This window comes from Terrapene carolina, unplaced genomic scaffold (genome assembly GCF_002925995.2).
Source record: "Terrapene carolina triunguis isolate 2854851 unplaced genomic scaffold, T_m_triunguis-2.0 Scaffold95, whole genome shotgun sequence".
NCBI classification, from domain to species: Eukaryota; Metazoa; Chordata; order Testudines; family Emydidae; genus Terrapene; species Terrapene triunguis.
The window spans coordinates 11,754,007-11,769,662 of record NW_020664446.1 but is presented as its reverse complement, the minus strand read 5'-3'; the positions used below and the strand labels follow the sequence as shown (position 1 = coordinate 11,769,662).

At 41.4% G+C, this 15,656-nt stretch overlaps 1 protein-coding gene across 2 annotated transcripts in view; it reads left to right on the top strand.

The window, feature by feature from the left end:
- Positions 1–14,790, top strand: part of CCDC186 (coiled-coil domain containing 186) — a 30,789-nt gene extending 15,999 nt beyond the window's left edge. For both annotated transcript variants that reach the window (XM_024193483.1, XM_024193482.1), the window contains exons 10-15: positions 6,127–6,382; positions 7,535–7,724; positions 9,240–9,320; positions 10,691–10,901; positions 13,572–13,791; positions 14,371–14,790. In XM_024193483.1, the coding sequence (XP_024049251.1) occupies positions 6,127–6,382; positions 7,535–7,724; positions 9,240–9,320; positions 10,691–10,901; positions 13,572–13,791; positions 14,371–14,454 (1,042 nt within the window). In that variant the 3' untranslated portion in view covers positions 14,455–14,790. The remainder of the gene's footprint in view (positions 1–6,126; positions 6,383–7,534; positions 7,725–9,239; positions 9,321–10,690; positions 10,902–13,571; positions 13,792–14,370) is intronic.
- The last annotated feature ends 866 nt before the right edge of the window (positions 14,791–15,656 follow it).

Here is a 15,656-nt window from a genome sequence, read left to right as displayed (position 1 = left end):
GGACAGGGAGTGAGTGCAGACGGGGTTGTCTGGCTCGCTGGGCCCTAGAATGGACCCAGCTGAGGAGTTCCATTCTCTGGACCTACAAGCTCTGTTTTAGACCGTGTTCCTGTCATCTAATAAACCTCAGTTTTACTGGCTGGCTAAGAGTCACGTCTGACTGCGAAGTGAGGGTACGTGCAGGACCCTCTGGCTTCCCCAGGACCCCGCCTGGGCGGACTCGCTGTGGGAAGCGCACGGAGGGGCATATGCTGAATGCTCCAAGGTCAGACACAGGAAGGTGAAGCCGTGTGAGCGTCTTGCTCTGAAAACAGTCTGCTCTAAGGGAGAGGAGGCTCCCCAAAGTCCTGACTGGCTTTGTGGGGAGCAGTTCCAGAGCATCGCCCGGGGACTCTGTGACACATGGATTCTGACAATGTTGCGTAAATGGAGGCAGATGACCATTGTTTAAACAGAAACACCCACATGTGCCTGTGGAATTTGTAAGCAATTTTCATTTGAAGTTGAACAGCATTTAATCAATTATCTGCTTTCCTTACGGTTTATACAACTAAACATTTTCAGTTCCTTATATAGACCTTGGCTCCCATTAATATCATGGCATCAGTCTTTTCTAGAAAACTTCAGTCAGTCAGTCTGACACCTTCAGTTTACACCTTGATCAATATCAGTTACTCATCAACTACAGGAGGACTAATACATTTTCCTCCTCCTCTGCTGATGTTTGAATAAATATTTGACTAGGAATTTCATTAGGTTGGGTGGGAGGAAGAATGGAAAGCAGGGCTTTCTAATTCTTTGCATTTTAATTTACATTAATATTTAATATATTTTATAGATACACAGGGCAAAATACATGTTGTTCGGTGCTATTAGTGCTTGATCTAGAAGAGGCCAACCCTGCAGTGACAGAAATTGCAGGCGGATGGCCAGTTGCAGGATAGGGGGCATCTGCTAGCATAAAAGTAGCTAGAGAAAGTTGTAGCCTTGCTCTAAATTTTGTTTTAATCACCTTTGCCGGTATATGTCTGAATGGAGGTTGTATAACCACTGCTCTGTTTTGCGAGGGTAGTGTTTTAAATAACACTTGCATATTCTGTAAAATGAAGTTGCTGGATGCAGGGTATTCTACCCTAACATGCCCAAACTGCTTCATGCTGGCTTGTGGCCTTTAGGATTTTTGTTGTTCTTGTTGTTAAGCATAGTGAAACAACACAGTTAGAAATGTGCAATGGGAAAACAGCCTCCTCCAAAGGGTATGGGAGGAACTGGAAATATAAATGGGGTTAGTGTAAGGAAAATAGCTGACTTCAACCCAGTGTACTGCTGTAACTCATTGTACGTTTTTCTAAAAGGGCAAACAAGATACTTGGCTGTATTAGCATAGAAGAGAATGAGACAAAGGAGGCAATAAATGATTTACATTCCCTAGCTGGAATACAATGCCGACCATACTTTTTGTGCATAAGCTTTCGTGAGTAAAAACCTCACTTCTTCGGATGCATAGAGTCTATGCATCCGAAGAAGTGAGGTTTTTACTCACGAAAGCTTATGCCCAAATAAATCTGTTAGTCTTTAAGGTGCCACCAGACTCCTTGTTGTTTTTGTAGATACAGACTAACACGGCTACCTCCTGATACTTTTTGTGGCCACCAAACTAGCAATATGGTCACCATGCTACCAGTCACCATACTATGGCCATAGAGAGGGTGCAGCTTATATCAATGTGGATAATGCCACGTTTCAGCTATCTAGTTTTATAAGATTTGGGCTTCATTTTCAAAATTATGAATAGGTGTGGAGAATACATATGAGTTCATACGAAAATGGATAAGCATGATGGCCTAGTGATTTTATTTCTTCTTTAAATGCAGTGTGACTTGAACATCTTAAAGTTACCTGCAGAGAATTTTTTTAAAATGGGCCTGCGCCTTTTTTTGCAATATAATAAGTACGTGTAACTTGGTTTGGGTTTTGATTTGCTCTTTTCTCCCTTACTGGGGAGAGTGGTGGTATTTTTACATTAGTTCGGGTCTTGTCCAAGCTAGATTTCTCTATAGTGACTGGAGGACTTGTGAAATAATATCACAAATGCAACTCAGAGGGGAAAGGGATATTTAGTATGTTCCTAAAACTTGTTTTTGACATCACTTTAGCCTCAATGTCTAACAGGACATCTTCACTGAAGATTCAGCATCGTGCCCCTTCCATTTAAAGTGTGATTGCACGCAATACACATGACCTACTCAGGGGTAGGGACGGGGAGGAGAGTGAAGTTCTCCATAAAAGGCAAGAGCAGGCGTGACATTATTCATATTTCTATGGTAGAAAACAAAACAAAAAAATCCCAAACTCTCAGACTGCCTTTTTGTATACTAAACAAACAAAAATAAAATAAAGTAGTGCAACCCCATTTAAAAAAAAAAAATCTTTTTGAGGTGTCCTTTAACATTGTGGCTTAGATGCCAGTCTCCTGTCGGGATTCTCCTGAACATTTGTATGTTGTAACCTTAAATCTAGTTTTGTAGAACTGAAAAAAAAATCACAAATTGTATTTAATCTGGTGTTATAAGAAAAGCAGCATGGGCAAAGAACGTTCCTTAATGCTGAGATCCAATTCCTGGAGCCAGGGAGAAGGAAACCAAGGGTACGTCTACACTTACCTCCGGGTCCGACGGCAGGCAATCGGTGTTCTGGGATCGATCCCGGAAGTGCTCGCCGTCGACGCCGGTACTCCAGCTCAGCGAGAGGAGTATGCGGCATCGACGGGGGAGCCTGCCTGCAGCGTCTGGACCCGCGGTAAGTTCGGACTAAGGTACTTCGAATTCAGCTACGTTATTAACGTAGCTGAATTTGCGTACCTTAGTCCGAAGTGGGGGGGTAGTGTGGACCAGGCCCAATACTCTGTTGCAGAAGTGTCATGTTATAATTCTCTCAGTGCCAACCTCCTTCCTACCAGCAGAGGCCTTTGTACTCTCGTGCTTGAGGAAGTCTTCATTGAGTATGGTGGCGGTTTCTTCCCTTCTTTTTGTAAGGGAAGTAAGTATGTGCTGCTGACTGATGAGAAATCTGTCCTAGTAACCCAGAAAGACAACTCTGCCTTGTTTGAGGTAACTACATCAGAAATAGAGGTCACACTTTACATTAAGATTCCATTTATAAATATTTTAAGTATAGTACATACCGGAGTAATGTGTGTCATAGGTGGCTTTATAAATGCATCACTAGAAGGTATTAGATAGTTATAAGCACCCTTTTGGACTCTAAAACAGTCTGACAATTAACCATGTATTAACACATCTAATCATTCATTAACCTTCTGTAAACTATTTATAAATCAAACCTTTGTAGAAAATGGGATCAGAATAGAAAAGTGACTTCTCCTGTGAGAAAGCAAAGGTGTTTCTATTAAATATACCTCTTAAGAGCAAGTTTTTTCATCCCCTTTATATCAAAGAAGAAAGAAGTTATCAATTTGGGACAGGATGATATAGTGCTGTGACTCTTCTCCATAGAGGTTAACTGGAATTTGGAAACCCTTGACTAATCTACCGGATGGAAGGAAAGCTGTCTGCTTTGAAAAATCATAATTCACTGTTAGATTTTTGCTTTAGTTGGGATTAGAATGAAATGAAATACTTGACCATGTAATAGACCTAATTTTAGGTCACTGACTATCCTAAGGAAGAGAACAGCTGATGTCTTAACTAGGTTATTGTGGAGGATTGTTATGGTAATACCTGGGTCTAAAAGAATTGTCAAATACCATATGAACGTGTGGCAACAAATCACTTAGGTAGGATTTAGATGTATTTGTGGTAGCAAAAAAAGCATGAAAAGATTAGGGGTATTTTATTTACTGAGGATGCATTTATGTAGTTACTAATATTTCCCGAAAGTTTGTGAAGAAGTTTTGTTACCCATTGATGACAAAGTAATGTGACAAAATGGATTATCCTGACATGGCAGGCAAAGTATTGAATTGATATAAATCAGAATAGCCCTGTTCCTAATACAGGTTCTCTTCTTCCATAAGGAGAAAGTATGAAAACATTCCTGTAGAAAATTCAAGCTAGTTAACTGGGAAAGACTGGCAAAAGTAGTAGCTTATGGGGCTAATTCTGCAAGTTGCTAAATGCCTCCTGCAAAATTCAGTGTGGTTTCACTTCATATTGACTTTAGATCAAGCCCTATGACTTCACACAAGTTTTCAAATAGATCTTCTCATGCTATGCTTTTTATTAATGGCGATTGATGGGTACTCAACCAGCTAGCAGTTGATATCTTCATTACAAATGAAAATTAAATGATTAAAATTGATAATGAACAATTAAAGAAAAATGCACCACACCATAGTCCCCAAAGACTCTAAAGTTAAGCCCAATAAATTGGTTAGAATTGAATTGAGCTACAAAATTTGGATCCAGATTTTTTTGAACCCACCCTTCCAGACTTCACAAGACACTCAGATCTGGGATTTTGGCATAGTCTTTATAAAGAATAGAGGTCAGTTGCAAAACTTGGATCTGAATTCAGATTCTAAATCTCCCCAAAGTTTGGGATATCCCGTTCTAAGGTTTTGGTTTAGACATGTGCACGCAAACCTTGCTGTGCTGTGGCCTACATAATAGGCAAGGCTAGTCATGGGAGCTAGGTCATGGAGAATGCACTGGATTCATCTTATCTTCCAGGCATCCTCCACCATGTTTCTTATGGAGCCCCTGCGGTGCTTTGAAACTGGTAGATCACTTTGGCAGGGGGAGGCAGCCACTTGAACTCTGATGGGGTGAATCCCCCATCAGGGTCGACTTAGTATTGTATTACTGTTATGAAATGGAATTTTCAAATTCATATAGCATTCAGACTCCTATATTTACTAGTCGTTATCAGGAATATGATACTCCTGAGGGCATTCTGCGCCAAAAAATTAAAAATTCTGTGCTCAATATTTTAAAATTCTGCAAGTTTTATTTGTCAGTAAATTAAATGCAGTGATTCCAGCATGGCAGTGGGGAGCACAGACCACTGACTGCCCTCTGCGCCAGGCGCACCAGGTGTGGAGCAGGCAGGCTCAACCAGACAGGATCTAAGTGTGTGGGGGGCTCAGTGTGGGAGAGCCAGGTGTGGAGTGAGAGGATTCTGTGTGGGACAATCTGGATGCAGACAGCATAGTGGGGAGTCTAGGTGTGGGAGGATCTGGATGCACAGAGGCTCTGGGGGGGAGGGGGGAGTCCAAATGCAGGTGCAATGGGACTCTGCAGGGGCTTCCAGGCAAAAGCGGTTGGGGCTCAGTGGAGGGGTCTGGGTGTGGGGGTCTCAGCAGGGGAGTCTGGATGTGGGGGCTCAGGGGGGTGGGGCTCGTCAAGGTTGGGGTTTGAGTGCAGGGAGCTCAGTGTGGGGTGATCTGGGTGCACGGGGTTGAGGGTACAGTGCGGTGGGGTTCAAGTATGGAGGGCTAAGGGGGTTCTGGGTGTACGGGGTGAGGCTTGGCAGGGGTGTCTGGGTATGGGAGGTCTGGATGCATGGGGGTTGGGCGGATGGGGGAGCAGCTCCGTGTACAGTGACACCCCCCCTGCAGCTGAGGAGTGATGGGGGCAGGAAGCAGGGGAGGATGCTGAGCTTCCTGCAGTTGGGGGAGGTTTCTGGGGGTGGGTCTGACACAGGCCCAGCTGCTCCTTGCAGGGGAAGAGGAAGTCCCAACTTCTCCTGCCTCCAGCCCAGCCATGACTAGCAGCTGATCCCGGCTCAGGGTAAGTGCCACTGGCTGGGGTGCCCCAAACTTGCAGTGATTTACCTCTCCACCGGCTGCTCCAGGTGCCTGAAATGATGTACCTGTTGAGCTAGGGAGTGGTGCGTGACTGCTCTTTCAGCTTCTCTTTGCTTCCCTGTTAGAAAATCATTTTTCTGCAGGAAAGCCAAGAAATTTGTGGCGCAGAATTCCCCCAGCAGTAATATGGTTGGGATCACTAACAGCTTGGAGATAAGAAATATCTTTCAGATGATGTGACATATATGAAATGGCTTGGAGTTTGAAAGCCATTTCATATCTGTGATAAATATTTAGTATTTTCACAGTTGATGTATTTAAGCTCAAGTCACCCCTAAAACATACACTTGTTTTGTTAGAGATGAACAAGAAATCGACACCTTGAAGGAAGAACTGGACAGTCTGAACTCTCTGATTACTGATCTCCAAAAGGACATTGAAGGCAGTCGGAAAAGAGAATCTGAGCTGCTTGTATTCACTGAAAAACTAACTAGTAAGAATGCACAGCTGCAGTCTGAAACCAACTTCTTACAGACCCAGCTCGATAAGCTTATCTACAGTGAAAGAGAGTTACAGAGTCAGCTGGAACATGTGAGACAGACTAAAGATGATCTGGTGAGTACGACATGCAGATGGATTTTGTACTAATAGGTTATCTGATCAGGACTGGATTAATGCAAAGGCTCTAAGGTCTGTGCCGAGGCTCCAGCTCCTGCAGTGTCATAGTGAGTGCAGAATTTCAGCTTTCGTTTAAAAAGTTAGTTTCTAGCCCTTGTGGTTGTGAATAAAAGCTTGGAAATGTGATCTGAATGTAACCAAAAACTTCTGTCTGAGCCTGCAGACTCCATAGAACCATAGCTCTGATGTGTGAACTGCCCTATATGTGTCAATGGAAGACCCCTGCTCTTGGAGAGGGACCCTGCTGCTTCTCCTGCCTTTCTAGGAGGCGAGAGTTGACTTCAGCCCTCGTCATTTAGGTAGATGAAGGATGGGGTCTCAGCACAGAAGTAGGGCAGTGGGGGTGGAGTCATAGCAGGGGGCCAATGTCACAGCACGCCTAGAGCCCTGGACTGCCATAATCCAGTTTTTATACCCAGCAGGATTTAATTTACATGTGAAACTGACTTCTGCAAATCCATTCACATTTAAAGAACTTGTTTGTCATATGGAAGACTAGAATTATTTTAGGCTCCTCCCATTGTCCAGAGGTACTCCTGTAATATTTAACAGTGTAATTTAAATAGCCCCACTTTGACTTCAATAGGACTACTCACTTGTGTAAGCATTTGCAGGATTGCAGCTTGATTTTGTGTATCAAGTGTGCCACAACTGGAGGTCCTTTCGTAAAATGACTTTTTAAAATCAACCTGGAGCAGCCTTTGTGCTTGTATCTGCTTTCTCCCATCAATTGTAAGAATAATTTTGTGGCTATAATAAAAATTTATTACTAATAGCCTCATCATGATGATTCTATTACACTGTGTTCAGATGGGTTGTTTTCACATATATTTTGAAAAGTTACAAACTGGATTATTTTTGAAGCTTAAATCTTATTCTGTACTGTGCTAAATTCTGGAATAAGTAGTACACCCTGTTTACTGCCTTGGGCTATCCCGCACTGGTGGTATTGGGCTTAATTAATGGTTCATAAAACGCTGTGAGATTCTCAGATGAAGGGCAGGTGCAAAGCGGTAGTGATGTTGATGTTAAGCATATGGTTATGTCTAGTGACTTTAGATGTTGTTGTTTTTTTTATTGTAAATTTAGGCAAACAAACTGCAAAAGGAGGAAGAGCTACGCAAACATGAAGTCCAGACCCTGCAGACAGAGTTGGCTTCTCAACAGAAAGTACAAACAGCACTGAACACCCAAGTAGATGAATTAAAAGACGAGTTAGTTACTCAAAAGCGTAAACATGTGGCAAATCTTAAAGACCTCACCAAGCAACTTCAGCAAGGTTGAAACTTTTTTCCCCCCCTCAGATCTAGTCCTGTGTCCACTAGAGTAGTTGTTCTCAATCAGGTGTCCGGGGGCACCCTGGGGGACCGCAAGTAGGTTTCAGGGGGTCTGCCAATCAGGGCCAGCGTTAGACTCGCTGGAGCCCAGGGCAGAAAGCCGAAGCACCACCTCATGGGTCTGGAGCCCAGCACCCCAAGTCCCGCCACCCGGAGCTGAAGACGAAGCCTGAGCAACTTAGCTTTGCAGGGCCCCCTGTGGCGTGCGACCCCAGGCAATTGTCTTGCTTGCTACCTCCTAATGCCAGCCCTGGCTTTTATATGCAGAAAACTAGTTGTTGTTCGTATAGCATGTTGGGGTGGGAGGCTCAGAAAGAAAAAGATTGAGAACCCCTGCGCTACAGTGTACTAACATAGTCCTCACTCCCAGCATACACTGTTAGAGAAGGATTCCTGCCTGCATCCGTATATTCTCTTAGGGTGCAATCTTTGCAGGCCTTCTTTGTATCAAATAGGAGACTTGTGGATGGAGGGCTTGCCGGATTGGGCCATTAATTGAATCTCATAGGCACTAAATTGCTTGCATGTTACGTGTGTAATTTTCAAATGCTGACTTGATTAAAATGTAAAAGTACTGGAAGGGATCTACACATTCTTGGTATTCAGCTAAAAGGATATTCTATGAAGTCAAATGGCATGTGACAATTGAGACTTCATCCATGGTAACCAGATACATGTGATTCCTGATCACTACACAGGCGGCTATTCAAGACGCATCAGAAGCTTTCTAAATGCCTTCTGTAGCTAGAATTGTTGGTGGTGGCATTTGTTATTTAATTTTAAGGAAATGCTTTATCTTTTTAAAGATATATATATATATAAATGCATACAGAGACTGATTATTAATTTTATAGTTTCGGGAAGTTAACATTTATAATTCAAAAGTGCACATGCTCTGAATTTAGAGTGCAGTTTGGCTTAATGAGGTGTTTGGAATTTATGTGAAAACATAACACTTGTGTACTATTCATATATTGGGAGAGGAAGTTCTGTTTACCTTCTTATACAGGTATGAACACGTGCTCATACTTCTTCTCCCAGCGCTATTCAACATCTGGGCACAGACACTGCTGTCGGCTCCCAGTAGTGATAGCAGTCACGGAATAACTGATTTCCAGAGAGCAGAGCTGTTACATGTCACTCATTAGTATTGATATGGCATGCTATTTAAATAGCTAAAGCATGGCTTAAATATTAGTCTCAAGACAACCCAGCACATGGAGTTACCTCTTCACTTGAGGACTGGTCCAAAGCCCATGGACTTCAATGGGCATTAGACCAAGCACTTAGTGATGTTCACATGGTTTGTTAGTCACTAGTATTCTCACATGTATGATTTGGCAATTAAAGAAAACTGTCTCAGTTCCTGGTGGATTGGGGTGGTGTGTATGTGTGGGTTCCATTTCCTTAAGATTTTTTCCCCCATTTTGGTAACCCTCCTCATATTTTCTTGTTAGCACGAAGGAAATTGGATCATATTGAAAATGGCGGCTGTGATAAAGAAGTTAGCAGTATGGGGAGTCGTTCCAGCTCATCAGGTAACATAACAAATAACAATTCTGCCTTCACTGTTCAGTTTTCAATAACTCAAACTTATTTTACTGGCATGGATTTAGGGTGTGTTTTTTTTTTTTTTTTAAATATTTGGTTATTTCTGTGGGTTATGTACTTCTGAACAATGTTCTTGTTAACACTTCAACAAAACTTTCTCCTGTAGAACACCAAGACTTATGGAATATTGTCAGTCTTGGTGGCAGAAGTCCTGGGGTCCATTTTCGTTTGCTATCCCCCTTTTCTTTGAGTCTCGAGATACATAGACCTGATAACTGCAGTGCTTGCCCATATGAGTAATCCTTAACTGCAAGTCAATGTATGTATAACTCAGAGAAAGGAATATCTTTCTCATGTTGCAAAGTCTGGGGAATTCATTGAGGTTCAAGAACTTAATATAGATATAGGGGTTTCAGGTCTAATAATGGCACTTGTTAATGTAATTGAAGCCATGTGTTCTTATTATAGACGGTCTAGTTTTTTTTACTCCTATCTTTTTGAACTTGCTGCTTTTAGGTTCAGAGGTACCTTAGATGACACTTTTAAATGTAGCCAAAGGCAAAACAAAAATCAGTAGTTGCCTCCGTTATTGTTTAATTAATTGCACTAATTGACAATTGGCACTGTGTAAATGGTAAGTCAGTTGGCATATTTACAGGCATCAGTGTGCTTGTGTAAAATTTATTCCTTTATTGTTCTACCATGAAGACAAATGATTTTTTTTCTGCAGTATCATTGGCATTTATTTACCTGATCAATATCATATAGTTTTAAATTAAGTTAATTATATCAGAGTTGATGTACCTTTAATCCATAAGGTTGTGTTTGAGATATGCAGCCCTTTCTTTTCCCTTCGTAATCCCTCTCCACCCCGTCACTTTTAAAGTTGCTTCCAGAGCTTCTCGGTACTTTTCCTACCATCAACCTGAAAGGGGTTCACCCTGCAGCACTCTTGTATTTAATAGTTTCACTGGTCTATACACAGTTTTTTGGTAAAGGTTTAACTATGTCCGTTTAGAACACAGTACGATTAAGCTCATCCAAGTCACTAGCATGGGCTAGATATAACACAGAGTTATATCCATATAAAGGTTCTTGTACAGAAATCGGCTATAGCTGGATGGAAGCACCTTTATTCCAGTAAAGCGGTGTTCACACTGAGGGGTTTACCATTGTCTGAACCTATACAGTGAAAATGGTACTGTAGCTATGTGTAGCCACTCCATGAGTAGCTAAACGAGATCAACATTTTATTAAGAAAATATTTGGGCACAGTCTGGAGCTATTGATTTTGTGATGAGATGGAATAGTGTACTTAGCAACTGTGTATGTTCTAATAAACGTGACTGTTTGGTAGGGTCCCTTAACGCTCGAAGCAGCAACGAAGATCGCTCGCCTGAGAATACTGGATCTTCAGGAGCTGTGGATAGCTTCCCAGAAGTGGACAAGGCTGTCCTGATTGAGAGAATAGTAAGACTACAGAAGGCTCATGCTCGGAAAAATGAAAAGATGGAATTCATGGAAGATCACATTAAGCAACTGGTGGAGGAAATCAGGAAAAAAACCAAGTATGTATGACATTTGGATCACGTAGTCTACTGCCCTGCACCAGAACACTCTGACTCTTACATAACACACAAAATTAACTTGAGATAGAAAAATGTTAAATGATAAAACAACTGCAACCACAGCAGACCTCAGATTTTTATTTTCACCTTATTTTCTGTGAACAGCTACTAGACTACGCAACATCAAATGGAAGGCCCTGGATCTGTGGCTTAGTCCCATTTGCTCCTTGAACTTGTCAGGAGCTGCCAGTGCTGCAGGTTCTCACCCTGTCAACAGTGCCTCTCTCTGCTTTAACAGTGACTCCCTCTGGCTGTTTGAGGTGTGACATTGGTATAGAGAGTCAAGTTCTTCTCTCTCAAAAAGATGCTGTTTGTGATGCATCACTTCAATGCTGAGAGGTCCTCTGTTGATGGAGAGGCTAGTAGAATTCCTGATGGGAGCCTTTGGGTGCAACTGCAATACAAATAATAAATAAATTGATGCCTAGTGTAATAAAATATCTGAGCCAAAGCCTGTCCATCTTTAGTATACGATATAAGATTTCTCTTCTCCATGCTGTGCAGGCTACAGGATCTCCTGTCACTTAGCCACCGGCTAGGTTCCTGTCTAAGGTCTGCTCATTCAGTATTGCTGGGGGTCATGGGGAGGAAGAAGTTGGAGTATACACTCCTTTTTTGAAGGAATGTTTGCTATTAAATCTAACCATTATCACATGCACTCATCTATTATGGTGTTGCCATCTCATGAGATGGTGTCTCATAAAAGATCATAGCTTGTGAGCTCCCTGGGGTAGGGACCGTCTGTAGTGCTAGTACCGTGCCTTGTAACACAGGGCCTTGATCCCTCACTGGGTTCCTTAGCATTTCTGTTGTAGTGGTGCCTAAACAAGCTGTCTCGTTCAGACTGTAACAAAGCCAAATAATTAATAATACATTTGGCACTTCAAAAACATACTAAAAACAAGTAATGTGTTTGGTGTCTCATGTAGAAAAACACAGGCTGTTCTGAAAAGCAGCCATGGTTTAAAAGTGACTAATTTGAAAAATAAAAACTTTCAGAAACCTAATGCAATTTTCGAACTCTCAGTAATTACTGCCTTTCATGTAAATTGAATCAGCGCAGATTCATTCTGAGCAAGATGGACAGTGCTCACCCAATAAGCAGCTATTCAGTATTTTATTTTATCCTCTCTGTTCAGTGAGTGGCCCTACGCCTTATTTACTGCACACTATTCAAACCCTGCTCTGAAGACACAATTGTTAATTTCCTCATGAGCTTTTCTAAGGGGCTCATCCCTACAGTAGCTGAATACTTCATAAGCGCCAGTGTATTTTTACAATATCCCTGTGAGAAGAGGGGATATTATCCCCCTTTTACAGATGGGAATTGAGGCACAGAGAGTAAGGTTGAAAGTGCCTACCGGTCTTAATGTCCGGTTTGAAAAGTCAGGCCCGAGTGTTTGAGTACTTAGCATTATATAGCACATTATACATTCAAAACACAGCTACTAGTGACTTCAGTTGCAGCGATGAGTGCTCAACATTTCTGCAAATCAACTTCAAAGGTCTCACATAGAGCATCCAGGAAATGAGGAACACACAATTAGTAACCATCTGTGAAAATTGTGATTAAATGATTTGCCCACCATCACAAAAGAACTCTGTGGCAGACGTAGGGATAGAATCCAGTTATCCAGGATAGAATTCAGCTGCCTTACCTATGACACCATTCTTTATCTTCCTGTCATCCCTTGCCTCATTCACTGCACACCTTCCAACTTCACCAGATGAGGCAGGAGTCTCCTTAACTACACAGCTCTTATTCATCTCCAGAACAGCTCCATCCTGTGCACACAATGAGGCAGGGGACTGTGGAAAAGTCTTGTGATCATGTAATTAAAAACATTATAATGCATAGGCAGAACGGGGTTGAATTAAATTTGCACAGCTTGCAACTTTTTGGGATTTGTGCTTTTGAGTCACTCAGATGCTTAGCAGAAAAATTGAAGGGTGGGATTTTGCAAACAAAACTGACAGAACCTTTTCTGGAAATACTTTGGATTCTGGTCAAACTACATAACAAGGTTCTGTCACCAAGAACTGTTACAGTTGCAATTCACACCCTTTTATTATTTATTTGCTTTTCTCTAGCATCTGGGTGTCCCACTCACGGACTAGGACCTCATTGTGCTACGTGCTGTACAAATACAAAAACAAAGATGGGGCCTTCCCCAAGGAGCTTAGTCCTTTGCTAAAGTTGTGGCCTTCAATAGTGGGGTTGTTTTTTGTCACTAAGTGTACTCTTGGGGTGAAATCCCAACCCCACTGAAGTCAGTGGGAGCTTTGTTATTGACTTCAGTGGGGTTGGGATTTCACCTTTGGTCTCTCCTTATGGGTGGACCCTGGAAATCTTTATTTTGGGTGATGTTTGCTGTTAGTGTGTGAAAAAGGAGATGAATCTGTGTGGGGCAAGAAATGGCTTCAGCCATCTCCCCATCTGATTACACCCTTCTAAGTCTTGGAGTTTTGTATCCCGTTCTTGCTCTTGAGATCATGCATGTGAAGATCTATTTTGTTGTAACCCAAATATAGTATAAATACCTCCCACAAAGAATCCTGTACCATAACTCAACACCTGCAGTTTCACTCTGATTTCTCTTCTTTTTCCAGAATTATTCAGAGTTACATTTTGCGGGAAGAAGCTGGCACGCTGTCCTCAGAAGCCTCGGACTTTAACAAAGTCCATTTGAGCAGGCGCGGTGGCATCATGGCATCCCTGTATACATCGCATCCCGCAGACAGTGGGCTCACATTAGAACTCTCTCTGGAGATAAATAGGAAGCTACAGGCTGTGCTAGAGGATACTTTATTAAAAAATATTACACTGAAAGTGAGTACCTATGATAGCCTTTCATTCTATGAGTCAAATTTTTTTGCTCTTCTCAAATAAATACTGCCCTGAACACAACTACCAAAGAAGAGGTCTCTTTAGAGATTAAGTCACTATGGTTTGTCTTGTAATATCAATAGCACTCAGTGAGAGCAAAAATATGGTCAAGAGATACGTTCTGATTTCTGTATAGGTTGGAAGTGTGTGTGTGTGTGTGTGTGTTTCTTAAAATGGGGATGATTCTCCTACCATAGGTTCATGACTAACAATTAGTAAGGAATGTATCTATAAGCTTCTCTCTGATTCCCTGTCTGTATCTTTGTATATTTATTAGTTTTGAACTGAAGCAGCATAAGTTTTCGGCATGCTCAGTAGAATCCTAAAATATATAAGAAAGCTACTCTCCTTTAGAGCATCACATTCACTATTAATGCAGGGAGAGAAGGGTTGTGTCAAGTGAGCATGCTATTTTCAGGTTGCAATCCACTCATATTGATGGCAAGTGGTAATTTAAATTCAATATTGTATGTTGCATCTACTGATGTTTCCCTCTTGTTGCCCCTCCTCTTTTCTTCAAAGGAAAATCTGCAGACACTAGGAACAGAAATAGAACGGCTTATTAAGCACCAGCATGAATTGGAACAGAGGATGAAGAAAGTGTAACAAACTATGGAACAGTCAGAACAAAGAAACAGGTGCTGCAGACTGTCATTTTGAAGTTTCTCCTGTAAAAGGAGTGTCAACCAATGGCAGAGCCTAATCCTGCAAACCTTTAACCACACCAATTGTCCTTCCGGACATGAGAGGCTCTGTAGGATCAAGTGTGAAGTTTGTTTTGCCTCAGCCACTGATGAACTTTACTATAGGCTACATTCTTAGAACTCTTCTCTGAAATTAAGGCATCCAGAGGCTTTGCAGTGTGCACTGCATGTAGAGTCAATTTAATTTCTGCACTGTGCAATTAAGCAACCTGCTAATGATAAAGCTTGTGGGGGGGGGGGGGGAAAACCAAATTGATTTGCTGTGGAACATATCCAGTGCTACTGAGCTTCCAGGGCTTTCAGAATCTTCTTCCCTACTCTATAAGTGTTTGATATATTTAAGTTGATCAAGCAATTAACATATGCATGGGAAAGGGGCTTTATAATTAACTTTTGTAAAAATAATTAAGGACATGATGCATATTTTACCATTGGACAAAAGCTTAATGGCTTCCCTGGAAACGTAATATAAATTGACTTTTTTGGGGGGGGGAAGGGGAGGGTAAACTAGCAAGAAATTAGAATGAGAAACTTCTGCTGTTGATACTAGGCATTTTCAGTTCTATCAGACTATCAACTCACCAAGTTTTTCATAAAATCCAGATCTCGAGACATATGAATCTGAATAACTGAACTCAGGTAGATTTTGTAAAATAAGTTTGATTTTTCAATATAAATTAACACAATTTTTAAAGTATGTGAGTTAAGTTGTCCATTATTTATATACATACTCCCTTATTCCAAGATATTCCAATCCATTAACCCCCCCCCCCCCATTATGTTTAGTCATCTTAATTGTAAGATGAGTAAAACCAGCTAGTAAAACTGACCATAAGGTATATTTAAATGGTGAATTGCAATTTATTGGTGGAACTGTAGAAGCTTGTACAAAAATCAGACTCAACTTTACTAATATGAATTAAAGTCTGTCAAAATGTAATTGTGACCATAATTTAAAATTTTAGTTAATATCCCCACCCTTCATTCACAAAGTGATGGGGAAATAACAAGAATGGTGTCGCCTTGAGGCTGAGTCACAATATTTTCTAGAGTTTAATACTAGAAAAAGGTAACTGAGATGGACTGGAATGGTTCCACTCTTAC